Below are 15943 nucleotides of genomic sequence, written 5' to 3'. Positions count from 1 at the left end.
AAACAAGTAGTTCCAGAGGCAGACTCCTGTGTTAATGTTATGTACCTTCAAAATAGCCTTTCATTATTTTAAGCTAAAACTTTATGGTGTATGTTCAGCATGCCCAAAGGCATTTCTCTTAGTCACTTTAATCTTTTACGTATGTTCTCCAAGACCTTGAGCTACACATATCCCAAAATGTGTCTATATTTTTAAAAATTGTGCCCTTAAATTGAACATGCTCAGGAATATACTTCTAACCTAAGCTTATTTATAAACTGGCCCACCTATATGAATATGTGTAGACTTCCTAAATAAAAACCCTATGGTTCCTTTGTTCAAGAGAGCATTGCTTTGGAAATTATGCCAGTCCTCTTCTTGCCAGCTGCAGGAAATAAGTCTTTCTCCACTCTATGTCTTGGCTGTGATGATTTTGGCTTTGTACTCAGCAAGGTATAAAGCCACTGCATTCAGTTATAATTTGACACTGAGACAGTGAGGACTATGAGGTCAAGTGCAGAATGTCATGGTGTACAGTCATGTGTGACATTTTGCGTACAGCTTGATGTGCGTGCTGGGGTTTCCAGTTGGTACGCTTGCAGAGCAAGTAACTTTAGCTATGGAGTCATTTCCACAGCTTGACTTTGCATATTTTAAAAATGAGCTTTGCCCAGGCTCTTAGGCAGTGTGGAGTTGACTCAAAAAGGCAAAGCAATTCAGTGAGACCTCAGGAACTGAAGAGAGTATATGAAGGATGCTATCATTTGTATAATATGGTCTCTTAAGTAAGTTTCTGCTACTGCATTTGAAGTTGGTACTGATTTAGTGACACACAAATTAAATGTTTTCTTCTGGAATAAATCATATTTCATATATTCATTCATTAATCTGAAGTAGGATTTTTCATTTCTATCTTTTGTCTTGCTGAAACAAAATGGTACATAAAAGGTATGGATTTATAGGCATGTGAGGTGGTAATCGTTCCTACTTCTATTTTTCATATGTAACCAGGATAATATATTCACATTTCATTTAACTTATGTTATACAGTGATATTACAACCTGAGTAATGGATGCCATACTTGTAAAACTACCAATAAACAAAGCTGGAAGTGCACTAAGGAAAGCTGCAGGCATCTACTGGAACCAGCCCAAGAGATGTGACAGATGCTGGAAATAGCAAGGCTGCCACTGGTATTTGTTACAGTGCCACAGACATGTGTTAACATATGACATCACACTGAGACATTCATGATTACAGGATGTGTGATTTTTTGTAAGGGCTTGACCCATGTGCTTCTTTCTCTGTAAGATGGAAGAGAGAATGTCTGAGGAAAATGGGGTAAAGGACCAAATAAAATAGAACAATAATCTTATATAATATCCAGTGCGAAGGAAACTAATAAAAGAAATGAACACAGAGCAAATTTCCTTTGTTCACTAATAAAACATGAAGGAGATGTATTTCTCTGTACTCAATATGTGCTTAAGTGAAAGCAGATGAAAGTAATACCAGTGGACAGCAAGTGAACTTTGGAGCTTTGTGGACCACACACCCAAAGTTTCCAGGGGCCTTATTATATACAAATTACACATTTCAAACAGTATGTTAAAAACAATTCCTTATTCACAAAATTATGGTATTCAAAGTTCCTGGATTATTCTTGCTTAATTATGTTTTCATTTTATGATGACAGCATGTGAAGAATGCTTAAAATAATAGGAAATGCAGTCAAGCAATGAGAAGATTGAGCACAAGCAATCCTGTTTCTACCGTCATGAGCTTGTTCCCTCACTGTCCTAACACTGTCCACCTGAGATTGTTATGATTTTCATTGAAATGCTCCCTCACAGGCTCTTTTTTTTTAACTTTTTTTTTTTTTTTTTGAGGCAAGCCCAACAGACTGGCCTTTTTAATTTTTTTTTTTTTTTAATGTGAGAGAGTGAGAGCAAGAAGGAGAACTGGTGTGCCAAGACCTCCAGCCACTGCAAGCAAACTCCAGATGCATGCAACCTCTTGTGCACATGTGCAACCTTGTGTGCTTGCATCATTTTGTGTTTCTGGCTTATGTGGGACCTGGAGAGTCAGCTAGAGTCCTTGGGCTTTGGAGGCAAGTACCTTAACTTCTAAGCCATCTCTTCAGCCCTCATGTTTCTAACTTCTGAAAACAATATTTTTTATTTATTTGAGAGACAGAGAGAGAGAGAGAAGAAAGGAAGGAAGGAAGGAAGGGAGAGAGGGAGGGAAGGAGGAAAGAAGAAAGGAAGAAAGAGTGGGAGACAGAGCAAGAGGCAGATAGAGCATGAGTGAGTAAGAGCATTCCAGGGCCTTCAGCCACTGCAAATAAACTCCAAACGCATGTGCCACTTTGCACACCTGGATTTACATGGGTACTGGGAAATCAAACGTGAGCCATCAGACTTTGTGACCAAGCACCTTTAGCAGCTGAGCCATCTCTCCAACAAACCTTTTCAACTTTTTTTTTGAGGTAGGGTCTCACTCCAGCCCAGGCTGACCTGGAATTCACTATGTAGTCTCAAGGTGGTCTTGGAGTCATGGTGATCCTCCCACCTCTGCCTCCCAAGTGCTGAGATTAAAGGCACGCACCGACACGCCCAGCTTCCCTTTCTCAATTTTTTCGGATGAATATTATTTTTTTACATTAAAATATTTTATATACTTATTTGATAGAGGGAGAGAACAGACACTTACAGAGACAGGGAATGTGCACACCACGCCAAGGCCTCCTAGTCACTGCAAAGGAACTCCAGATTTTTATTTTTAATTTATTTTTTAAATTTAATTTAATTTAATTTTGGTTTTTCAAGGCAGGGTTTCATTCTAGCCCATGCTGACCTGGAATTCACGATGTAGTCTCAGGGTGGCCTCGAACTCACTGCAATCCTACCTCTGCCACCACGCCTGGCTGGAACTCCAGATTTTTAAGCCCAACTTGGGATGCTATTTTGAGGATTTTGAAGCTGTCAGGAGGTGTAGCCTAGGTGGAGATAGTCACTAGGGCTTGCTTTTACCCACTTGTGTCTGACCTGTTCTCTGCTTCTTGTATACCACCATTCATTACAGACTGCTATAAGCTTCTGCTACCTAGTACTGAGTGGCTCCTGCTTCCATAGCCCTAGTGAAATTGTAACTGAAAATAAATCCTGCTTCCTTTAGGTTGGTCTGTCACAGATTCCATCACAGCCATGCAAAAGTAGCTAACACAATCTCATAGACTTAGAGAGAAGGCCCATAAGCATCTGGAGGAATAAGTGAATTCACACTTTTTTTCTTGTTCCTTTAAAAATTTTTAAATTCATTTTTATTTATTTATTTGGGGGGGGGTGGAGAACAAGCACATCAGGGCCTCCAGCCACTGCAAATGAACTCCAGATGCATATGCCACCTTGTGCATCTGGCTTATGTGGGTCCTGGGGAATCGAACCCATGTCCTTAGGCATTGCAGGCAAGCACCTTATCCACTAAGCCATCTCTCCAGCCCTTTCTTTCTTTCTTTCTTTTTTTTTTTTTTTTTTTTGAGTTAGGGTCTCACGCTAGCCCAGGCTGAACTCTGTAAAGTCAGACTGGCCTCAAACTCACAATGATCCTCCTACCTCTGACTCCTGAGTGCTGGGATTCAAGCATGCAACACCATACCTAGCTGAATTTACACTTTTTAATAGACAACGATGATCACTGATGTAACTTTTCATGCTAAGAATATACAGTGAAATGTAAAAATCTAATGAAATTAATGGCCCAACTCTGCAATTGTTTCAGCATTTTTCTTTCTTTTTTTATTTTCCAAGGTAGGGTCTCACTCTGGCTCAGGCTGACCTGGATTTCATTGTGTAGTCTCAGGGTGGCCTTGAACTCCCAGCAATCCTCCTACCTCTGCCTCCCAAGTGCTGGGATTAAAGGCCTGCACCACCATGCCCAGCTATGTGTCCTTTTGCAAACTAAAGTTATGAGAAAAGACGCATCTCTTTTTAAGTGATTTTATAGAATAAAAATACAAATCCTAAATTTAAGAAAAAAACAGAATATATATAAGGACCAGGTGTGGTGGTACACACCTTCAATCTAGCACTTAGGAGGTAGAGGTAGGAGGATCTCCATGAGTTTGAGGCCATTCTGAAACTACACAGTGAATTCCAGATCAGCCTGGGCTAGAGTGAGACCCTACCTCAAAAAACTATACACACAGAGACACACACACAAAGAATATATACTGAGCAGAAAAGATTTTCAGTTTTCTGTGTGATCTCAATCTAAACTGAGATATGATTATAATTTCTGATGATGAGTGGGTGTCAGGCAGTTGAAGGCCCCAGTCCACTGGAGGTGCAGGCAGGCCTGAGGGCCCCAAACCCCAGAGACTGCAGCAGGCCTAGACCCCGATAATCTTGCCTCAAGACTGGCAAGAGTGAGGCTGCTCCCTCCAGGTTGGGCAAGCTTACACCCTAATAATCTCGCCTGGAGACCAGCAGGTGAGGCCAATTCCCCCCCACCCACCCCACACCCTGGGTGCCTGGACATCCTGATGAGACTTAAGGTTTCACTTTCCCCAGAGCCTTGTGACCTTTTGCCGCTTGCCCGGGCTGTCTCTATATGTTAATGAGGTATCAGCCAGCAGCCTTCGCACAGCCATTCCTCCTACAACCCATACCCTACACCTTTCCCTGCTACTACTTAGACCATGCCACCATTTCCCACTCACCCAGAAAGTCCCTGCATGCTAATTAGGCATCAGTGGGACCTTTGTACTAAACAACCCCCTTATGACCTGTATCTCATCCTACTCCTTTACAAACACTTATGAACCCATTCCCCTGACAAATAAATAGTGTCCTCTGGCACAGTCTCCTGGGTGTTTCTTCTCATCACATTCATGGCCACTCAAGCCTCTGCTCCACAGTTGCCTGGACGCTTCCAGGAAACTACTGCGCAGTGGCCCCAAAGTGGCCAGGAACCACAAGTGGGCAGTAGTAGTAATCTGCAGCACACTAAGTCATCTGACCAACATAAAAATTAAGATCATTCAACACAGCACACACTATTCAATAAATTAGCTGAGACAGGAGCCGGGCGTGGTGGCGCACGCCTTTAATCCCAGCACTCGGGAGGCAGAGGTAGGAGGATTGCCGTGAGGCCACCCTGAGACTACATAGTGAATTCCAGGTAAGCCTGGACTACAGTGAAACCCTACCTCAAAAAACAAAACAAAACAAAAAAAAAAAATTACCTGAGACAGCCTACAGTATTATTAAACAGACATTATGTTGCATGTTCAAGTGTAGGCCAGCTGAAATGATCTAAACATACTGAAGTTAGGCTCGGCTGAACTTTGAAGTTCAAAAGCTTAGATGAATTATGTGCATTTAAAAAAATATCTCATTTATTTGAGAGAGAGAGAGAGACAGACAGACAGACAGACAGACAGAGACAGAATGGGTGCACCAGGGTCTCTAGCCATTGCAAACAAACTCTGGACACATATGACACCTTGTGCATCTGGCTTTATGAGGGCACTGAGGAATCAAACCTGGGTTCTTTGGTTTTGAAGCAAGGGCCTTAACCACTAAGCAATCTCTCCAGCTCTTATATGCATTAAAAACTTTTCTTCATTTATTTATTTATTTGCAAGCAGAGAGACAGAAAGAAGAGAGAGAGAGATAGAGAAAGAGAGAGAGAGAATGGGCCATCAGGGCCTGTAGCCACTGCAAACAAACTCCAGATGCATGTGCCACTTTTTTTTGTTGTTGTTGTTCACCTGGCTTTATGTGGGTACTAGGGAATCAAATCCAGGTCATTTGGCTATGAAGCCAAACACCTTAACTGCTGAGCCATCTCTCCGACACTTAAGTGCATTTTTAACTTAAAATATTTTCACTTTATCTTGTGTTTCTGGAAACATAAAAGCACCTACTATGAAGAGCTCTGTTAACAAAACAGTATCCCTCACAACAAAGTAAATACTTGAGTGTTTAAATAGTCCTAAAGGCCACAACAGGTCTAGAACTTGGGTTGTTCTCTCACAGCAGGTCTCACACTCACAGCAAGACCAAGTCTATGTTTTCTTTTTGGTGTATGTGATATACACATGTACATGTGGTGTATACATACATGTGCAGACGCATCTGTCAGAGGTGGAGACCAGAGTAAGATGTCAGGGTCACGCTTAGCTGTTTATGTGGGTGCTGGGGATCAAACTCAGACCCTCATGCTTACACAAGTGCTCCTACTTTTTGAGCCATCATTCCACCACAAGACCATGTCTTATGGCAATTCATGTCACAGACCTCCAAAAGTAGATAATGTTCTTCAGGGACTAAGAAAATCCAAGACTCCCCTTTGCCCCTTCAAAAATCTGAATGGTGTCTAAAATTGGTGAAATAGAATTATTCTGATACATGGAAAGGAACACAATCCCTTCCCTTGCATTAACAGTACTGGTTAGCATGGTCAAAAGTCAGGTTTGGGCTGGAGGGATGGCTTAGCAGTTAAGGTGTTTGCCTGCCAAGGACCCAGGTTCCATTCCCCAGGACCCACATCTGCCAGATGCACAAGGGGGTGCACGTGTCTGGAGTTCATGTGCAGTGGCTGGAGGCCCCTGGTGTGTCCATTCTCTCTCACTCTCTCTCTTTCTCTGTTAAATAAATAAATAAATAAATAAATAAATATAAAATATAAAAAAAAATTAGGTTTACCTTCATTCCACTATCACAGCCTTCTAGGTAAGAACTTATGATTACCAAAGCAGAGCTGCATTCCTACCATAGGAGGATATCTGATTATGTTCAATATCAATCACATTAATATTTATATTTACTACTAACTGATATTAAATATTCCATTTAAGACAAATATAAATTCAGCAGAATTTCAGAGAAGGATAATTCTAAACCCAGTGCACACCTGTAATTCCAATGCTTGAGCACCTCAGGCAAAAGGAGTGCCCTGAGTTACAGGCTTCAGCTACACAGTGAGCTCTGTGCCAGCCAGGGGACACTGAGCAAGACTCTGTCTCAAAAATTATTACAGAGGAAACATAAAAAAGAAGGATTTTGATGAAAAAAATGCATGCTCACTTAAGGTTTACAGACAGATTCAGAATTCAACATACAGTATTTTACAAAAGGTAAGGTCCTTCCACTTTCAGGCAAGAAGGCACTTAATCCAGCATGATGCATTCTTTGTGTGTGAGAAATACACAAACTATGATCAAAATACAAGTACATGAGCTGGGCGTGGTGGCACACACCTTTAATGCCAGCACTCGGGAGGCAGAGTAGGTAGATCACTGTGAGCTCGAGGCCACCCTGAGACTACATAGTGAATTCCAGGTCAGCCTGGACTAGCATGAAACCATCCCTCAAAAAAACTAAAAAAAAAAAAAAAAGAAAAAAAAGTACAAGAATATAAGCCCAAAGTAAAGTTAATACTTGTAAGCTCATAACTTGTCATAAATATAGTTGAAGGCAAGTCCTCAGTAAATGAAAAATATTAACATTTGATAATCTTAAGTTAGTTGAAACAGTTCACAAACTCTACAAAAGTGCACAAAAGTTTAAGACAAATCAAAAAATAAATGAGGGCTGGAGATATGGCTCAGCCATTAAGGTACCTGTCAGCAAAATCTAATGACTTAAGTTCAATTCCCCAGTGCCCACATAAAGCCAGATGCAAAGTGGCACGGGATGTGGAGTTTGTTTGCAGTAGATAGAGACCCTGCTGGGCCCATTCTCTCTCTGTGTGTGTATGATTGCAAATAAACAAAGAATTCAAAGAAGAAAGAAAGAAATGCAAGATATAATCTACACTAAAATGTTGTGGGATCTGAAAAAAGGCTATGATAAATCACCATCATCAACTTGGATTGAGAGACATCTAGGGAACTAGTAAAGACCAACTCCAGAGACGGTTAGATCAAGAGGGCTCTGGCCTAATGAGAGGATTACTCCCTGGAAGTGCTCACAGTATGTTATCATTGAGAAGTTGTGAAATATAAAATGCCTTAGCTAGAGAAAATAGGAAACTGATTCCTTGGAATACCTTACACTAGTCTCTTATATTGCACACCTCTTTTCTGTGTATCACGTGTGAACTGCTCTTCTCTATGACTTCCCTATTACAGTCCAAACCAATAAATTTCTCCACCTGAATTTTTCCATGTTTAGAAATGAAAAAATAACAAAAATATATAGTATAAACATAAAAAACTTCCATGACATTTTCATATATCATGTACTTTGATCATTTTCACTTCCTATACCCTCTGCTTCCTCTTTCTCCCGTTAGTTCCCTTCATTGCCCCAGTCTATCATGTCATATATAGTACTTATATAAATATGCATATATAATTTTATATCTAGAACCATAAATAAGAGAAGTGCATAATAGTTGTTTCTGAGTCTGGACTACTTTGTTTAATATAATAATCAGTCAAACCCCATTTTTTCTACAAATAACATAAAATACCATCATGTATATATACTACAGAAACCCTGCCATGAGCCCCATAGAAAACTTCTAAGAACTAACAAAAATTTATGCTTTTTAACAGCTCACCAATCACTTTTACCCAAAAATCACTTCTGGTATATTGGACATATATTTTATTTACATATGGATCCAACGCGGTTGGAATATGAAAAGAGATTTTATTTTAAAAAGGTACAACCTAGGTAAAGATAGGAAGATCGCTGTGAGTTCAAGGCCAGCCTAAAACTACATAATGAATTCTAAGGCAACCTAGGCTAGAGTGAGACCCTACCTCGGGTAAACAAAGCAATAAAAGGTACAACCTATTATATGAAGGGCCTTAGATATAAGCCCTAGGGGGAAACTACTATTATTATCTGGTTGAATTAATATATTATATCCACCAAACTACCCTCTAAACACTTATGCTGATGCCCATGTATTAATGCTACTCTCACTTTTGGTTAGAGGGGCTTCTTTTTAGATGGCAGTGACCACTGGGGTGACTCAAAACTCACCAAAGGGCTGAGAAGTAACAATGCAGTGTTCAGCACTGAGACACCTTTATCACATCTTTCAAGGCTCAGAGTCCATTGCAGAAGAGATTATGAAAAAATTGTAAGAGTCAAAGGAAGAGGAGGCTACAATGCTGCCACCCAGACACAAAGTGGCCTTGGTATTCATGACCTTGCAGTGGCTGATGCTACAAAGACCTGTATAATAGCAAAGGGAAAATGATGACATTAAAATATGAGAGAGAGTAGTTGGAAAGAAGAGATTCAGCAGAGGGAGAGTGACAGGAACTGATATCATGGTATATTGTCTTTATAGAAGCCATCAATAAAACTTTTTTTTAAAGGCTTTAGTGATTATGTTACCTGAAAATTTATTTTCAGGAGTGAAAATCTGGAAATTCCAGAGATCTACTTTCATAATCAGTGACTAATAATCACAGTATACTTATCAGTTCAGAACACTTCCTTCTGATAGTAAAATTTCTAGACTATTTCACATAAATAACTTCACATCAAACTTTTAAAAATATATTTATGAAGTCTGTTACATGAGGAATTTTCACAAAATTTTGAAACACTTTTAAAAATTCACAATGCTATGGTTCTGTACCTGTTTTGATACAAGGTACATTCTCAGAGATAGGCCAACTGAAGACATTTATGTAACTATTCAAAGTTTCTCACAGAGTATGTACTCTTATGCCTGTGAATTCAATCAAGATTCCTAGAGACACTCCTATAAACAATAACACTAGCTTTCCTGTGCATTGCCATGTTATTAGGAAGGTCATGAGAGGACTGAAGAGATGGTTCAGCAGTTAAATGTGCTTCCTGCACAAGCATAAGGGTCTGACAATATCCAAGTTCAAATGACCAGAACCCATGAAAACAGCTGGGCAGGGCCACACACATCTGTAACCTGTGGGGAGTGGAGACCAGACAATTGCTGAGGATCACAAACAGTAAGCTTAGGAATCAGTAAAATACTCTGTCCTTAGGAAAACAGGCCAGTGATGGATGAAAATACCTGACACTTCCCCTGGCCCCACACTATTGCTGGTGAGTCCATGGGGTGCCATATCAGGACATTTCTTCCCCCCACCCCCAGCACACACGTTACACACACACACACACAGTCATGAGTTGGTGTTTTACCTAGGAATTCTCTCTAGCATGAGCCTTTTCGTGTATTTTAAGAGAACTGGCACGAGTAAAGGCTTTCCCACACTGCTGGCATATGTGAGGTTTCTCGCCAGTATGAACTTGTTCATGTCTTTGACAATCACTTAAAGTATAAAAGGATTTCCCACACTGCTTACACACAAAAGGTTTCTCTCCACTGTGAATCTTTTCATGGCGTCTAAGAGAACTGTGGCCAGTGAAGGCTTTACCACATAGCTTACACTGATACGGCTTCTCTCCAGTGTGAGTCCGTTCATGTATCTGAAACTTACTAAAACAAATGAAACCTTTTCCACACTGCTCACATACGTGTGGTTTTTTACCACTGTGGATCCTCTCATGATTTCGAAGAGCACTGGGATTAGTGAAGGCTTTTCCACAATGCTTACATACGTAGGGTTTCTCACCAGTATGAATTTGTTCATGTCTTTGACAACCATTCAAAGAAGAGAAGCCTTTCTTACAATGCCTACACACATAGGGTTTCTCTCCACTGTGAATCCTTTCATGGCGGCGAAGGGAACTGTGACCAGTGAAAGATTTACCACATACATTACATACACATACTTTCTCTCCAGAGTGAGTCCACTCATGCTTTCGAAAATTACTGGAAGATATGAAACCTTTCCCACATTGCTTACATACGTAGGGTTTCTCGCCACAGTGAATCCTTTCATGACATCGAAGGGAAGTGTGACGAGTAAAGGCTTTCCCACAATGTTTACAAACATAGGGCTTCTCTCCACTGTGAATCCTTTCATGGCATCGAAGGGAACTGTCAACACTAAAGACCTTATCACACTGTTTACACTTATAGGGCTTCTCTCCTGTGTGAGTTCGTTCATGTATTCGAAGTGTACTGGAAGAATTAAAACTTTTCCCACATTGCAAACATACATGGGGTTTCTCACCACTGTGAATCCTCTCATGATATCGAAGCGAACTGAGAGTAGTGAAGGCTTTACCACAGAGCTTACATACATAGGGTTTTTCTCCAGTATGACATCGTTTATGTGTTTGAATGGAATTGTAATAACTGAAGGCTTTCCCACATTGCTTACATACATAGGGCTTCTCTCCAGTGTGACATCGTTTATGAGTCTGGAAGGAATAATAATAAGTGAAGGCTTTCCCACATTCTGTACACACATACGGTTTTTCTCCAGTGTGAGTTCTTTCATGGTCTTGAAAGTTAGTCAGGTAACTGAAGGCTTTACCACATATACTACATTTATATGGTTTCTCTCCAGTGTGAGTTCGTTCATGTCTTCGAATATTACTCAAAAAAGAAAAGGATTTCCCACACTGTGTACATAAGTAGGGTTTTTCTCCAGTATGCGTTCTTTCATGCTCTTGAAAGTTAGTCAAACAACTGAAGGCCTTATCACATGTATTACATCTGTATGGTTTCATTCCAGTGTGAGTTCGTTCATGTCTTCGAATATTACTCAAAAAAGAGAAGGCTTTCCCACATTGCTTACAAACATAGGGTTTCTCTCCAGTGTGACTCTGTTCAACATACTGAAGAAAACTGGGATAGGTAAGGGCATTATAATGCTTTTTACCCACATACATTTCTTCTCTATTGTTGTCATTCTCAGGTATTTGCATGTAACTGTGACTCTGGAACAAATCCTCACATTGATTAAATTCATAGGATCTCTGTCCAATGTCACTGTCTTCCTGCTTTACAAAGCAATCAGGAGAAGTAACAGCTTGCCCACAGTCACTAAGTTTATACAGACTGTCTTTATTTATCTCATATTCATAAGCTTTGTGTCCACTCTGAACAGCCAAAGGTACATTAAGGGATGAATGATCAATGAGCACGTTTTCACACACATGGCTTTCACAAAGCATTAATCCATGAGAAGTTTCCTTGTTCACAATAGTATCTGGAATCTGGCTGAAGATTTTTCCAGATCGACTACCTTCGCTTTGCTCCCACAGTTTGTCCACAATTTTATTTCTGTATAAAAATTGAAAGCACATTACCAAAGTTATGAGTATCAATTTCTTATCAGTAAACTTCCTGGTTTTATGCCCTGACCTGGAATTCACTATGTAGTCTCAGGGAGGCCTCAAACTCATGATGATCCTCCTACCTTTGCCTCCCGAGTACTGGGATTAAAGACATATGCTACCATGCTCTGCTCACTGTCAGAATTTTTGAACAAGAATTGACTGAATGGTCTACAGGGTCAGGAGGATAGCTAACATTAAGATACTGGTATTCATACAGGGTTCCTAATACTTTATCAAGTTAACTATTTTGGAAATACCAAAAGTCTATGATTTGTTTGGTTATTGAAGTGCAGTCTTGCTATGATGGTCAGACTGGCCTCAAATTCAACCTATTCTCCAGAAAAATCTCAGGAGATGGAAATGAAGGCAGGAACCACTAAATCTGCATTCATGTTTCAGATAAATGTCATTGAGTATTGTAGTGGTGTGAATAAGATGACCCCATAGTTTCATGTGTTTGGGATATGTGGTCCCCAGCTGGCGATAATTTCAGGAGGTGGATGCTTCTTGGAAGAGGTCTTGTGCTTTCTCCCTGCCAGAGCTCCTGGACTTGGATCACTTCCCTTCACTGCTGTCTTGCTATTTGTACTCTTCCCCACCATGATGCAACCTCCCCTTGAAATTAGATGCTGAAATAAACCCTTTCCTCCCATCTGCTGCATTTGGTTGGGTATTTTGTTGCATCAATGAGAAGGCAACTAAAACAAGTATCATGCAAAATTTTTGGAAACAGTTTTCTATTTTAACAAAATGTATATAGATACCATAGAGATTTGGTCCAGAAACAAATAAGAAATTCCATTATGATGCACATTTAAAGCCAGAAGGAACCTGCAAACATTTTAATAACTTTGTGCATGGAAAAATGTTGTCAAAAACAACAAAAGTGGGGGCCAGGCATGGTGGTGCACACCTTTAATCTCAGCATTGGGAGGCAGAGGTAGGAGTATTGCCATGAGTTTGAGGCCACCCTGAGACAACATAGTGAATTCCTTGTCAGCCTGAGCTAGAGTGAGACACTACTGTGAAAAAAAGAAAAGTGTCACTTTCATTATCATGTCAGTACTGCATATTTCCAACCTAGTATGCAATTTTGGAGATAATCGCCTTAGATTAAATCATGTAAATCTGGTCTAATTTTTACTTCGATCTTGTATTCTAAATTATCAGTAATATCCAGATCCTTGTAGAGCATTCTTGTTATTTAGATTAGCAAGTTACCTTAGTTTCCTCATGGAATATTTGTAGTCATCTTCAAAGTGCTGGTCTTTCTGTATTTTTCCTAAAACATACACCCACACAATTCATTATGGATGCAGTCATAACAGAGAAAATATTACATCTTAAATAGATCCATAGTATAACATGCTTGACGTCCATGCTTGATATATTCACCGAATGTGCCCTTTCTTTTTTAAAATACTTTATTTTTATTTATTCATTTGAGAAAGCAAGAGAGAAACAGATAGAGATCGAGAGAGAATGTGCATGTCAGGGCCTCCAGCCACTGCAAATGAACTCCAGATGCATGTGCCACCTTGTGCATCTGGCTTATGTGAGTTTTGGGGAGTTGAACCTAGGTCCTTTGGCTTTGCAGGCAAGCACCTTAACTGCTAAGCCATCTCTCCATTCCAAATTTGCTCTTTCCATATTGCAAATCATGGAGTAGCATTCTTGACCAAGACAGACTTATAATTTAAGTAAAGCGTGATCTCACCTATACCTACAGCAGCCAGGTTCCTGAGGGTTTCCTCCATCACATCTCTGTGCAGCTTCTTCTGGGAAGAATCTAGCAAAGCCCATTCCTCCAGGGTGAAGTTCACAGCCACATCCTCAAAGGTCACAGAGTCCTGAAACAGGCCAGAGAGGAAAGGTGAGACTCAAAACTCTGAAAATCTGTTCAGTGCACTGCAAATGTTCAGTGCATATCCTGGTCATCACAATCTTACTTTCTACCCACCATCACACAGTTTAACACTGTGAATTCTGCATCAATGGAATTCTTCGGTAAAACATTATCAGAACTAAAAAATGCACATTATGTGCTGGATTTCCCAATTTCCATTTGGATATGGGTGTATCAGTTGCTTTATTATTGCTGTGATCAAATACCTGACAAGTAGCAACTTATGGGTGGAAGGATTCATTTTCATTTGTGGTGTAAGAAGGTGGGGGAGGTATTGCAGAATTTATAGGGACATTAATATGCCTCTGGGACTTCTCACTCTATGAAGAATGGGAAGCACAGAGCAGAGAATACTGGAGATCAGCTGGCTTCCCCTCTCACTTTTGTATGGAGTCCAGTCCATGGGCTGGTGCTGCCTACATTCAGTATGGGCCTCTCTTCTTCAGTTCAACCTATGAAACATCCTCAGAGAACACAACCAGAAGTATATCTCCTAGGTGATTTCAAATCCTATCAATTTTATAATCAAGATTGTAACAGAACTTCTGTGGTGGTTTGATTCAGGTGTTCCCCATAAACTTAGGTATTCTGAATGCTAGGTTTCCAGTTGACAGAGATTTGGGAATTAATGTCTCTTAGAAGCAGTGTATTGTTGGGGACGGGCTTATGGGCATTATAGCCAGTTTGCCCTTGCCAGTGCTTGGCACACTCTCCTGTTGCTATTGCTCACCTTATGTTGGCCAGGGGGTGATGTCCACCCTCTGCTCCTGTCATTGTTTTCCCCTGCCGTGATGGAGCTTCCCCTTGAGTCTGTAAGCCAAAATAAACCGTTTTTTTCCCCAAAAGCTGCTCTTGGTTGGGTGATTTCTGCCAGCAATATGAACCTGACTGCAACTATAAAGTTGGTACCAAGGAGTGATGTCATTTGCAGCTACACACCTGACTGTGTGGCTTTGGCCTTTTGGAACTGATTTTCAAGAGAAATGTGGAAGGATTTGAAACCTTGGCCTAAGAGATGCCTTTGCAGTGCTGTAAGTACAGCTGATGGACTATTCTGGTCAAACTGAGACCTGAATGCAGAAAGAACTACATATTATGAGGTTGGTTTATGAGAGTGAGAAAGAGCTTTGCTTGGACTGGGTGAGAAGCAGGTTTTGTGAGAAGCTTGCTGTTATGCTCTTGTCCTGAGAATTTGTGCAGGGTTGCTCTGCACAGAAATGGACTGATGTGAGCAGAGGAATATGACACAAAAATGAAATCTTTGGGCTGAAACTTCTGCCTGTTCAGCTGCAGATGAAAGACTATAACCTTGGAGACTAGGCCAGCTGACCTGCACTGGGGCAACAGGAAGAATGTAGACTCTGCTGAAAGGGCCTGAGTGCTCAAGGAGTGTCCTGTTCTTCAAAGTCTGCTTTATTTCCTCACCCACCGTTAACAAATTGGCACCCTACCTGATATTATAGAGCATAAGAAATGCAGGAAAGAGAGGGTCATTTAATTTGCAACACAGTCTTGTATTTTGGAAACAGCCATGGGTAGTATGAAGCAGGTTTCCAGGATGCCTGCATGGCAATGCCCAATGCCCAATGGAGCTGGGAAGATGAACCATGGGTTACAGTAGAGACCCAATGGAGATACTGGGACCACAAGATGGCTGCTAAGGAGAGCTGGCAGCCCCATATGAAGTTTTCCAGAACTGTGAGTAGCCTAGCTGGAGGGGTGGAATTGGAACTCCAGAGATTTGTTGCTAGTTAGAATTATAGGACTTGGAGACTTGTCACTGATTAGAATTATTGGACTTGTAGCTATAGAGTTTGATGAATTATTGGACTTGTAGCTATAGAGTTTGAT

The 15943-nt window shown here is 40.6% G+C and overlaps 1 protein-coding gene across 4 annotated transcripts in view; it reads right to left on the bottom strand.

Annotated features, from left to right (window-relative positions):
* The window catches only part of LOC101598566 (zinc finger protein 14-like), a 42667-nt gene that overhangs the window by 18236 nt on the left and 8488 nt on the right, over positions 1-15943 (bottom strand). The window contains exons 2-5 of one of the 4 annotated variants that reach the window (XM_045139167.1): positions 13904-14036; positions 13408-13468; positions 10807-12130; positions 9135-9177 (exon numbers count right to left, since the gene is read on the bottom strand). In XM_045139167.1, coding sequence (XP_044995102.1) covers positions 9145-9177; positions 10807-12130; positions 13408-13468; positions 13904-14036 — 1551 coding nt within the window. In that variant the 3' untranslated portion in view covers positions 9135-9144. Of the gene's footprint in view, positions 1-9134; positions 9178-9493; positions 12131-13407; positions 13469-13903; positions 14037-15943 lie in introns of those variants that run through there. The other 3 variants (XR_006634489.1, XM_045139165.1, XM_045139166.1) reach the window with 3 other exon arrangements.

Source organism: Jaculus jaculus, chromosome 21 (genome assembly GCF_020740685.1).
Source record: "Jaculus jaculus isolate mJacJac1 chromosome 21, mJacJac1.mat.Y.cur, whole genome shotgun sequence".
Taxonomy (NCBI): domain Eukaryota; kingdom Metazoa; phylum Chordata; class Mammalia; order Rodentia; family Dipodidae; genus Jaculus; species Jaculus jaculus.
The sequence above is the reverse complement of the archived record's forward strand: the minus strand, read 5'-3'. Positions and strand labels throughout refer to the sequence as shown.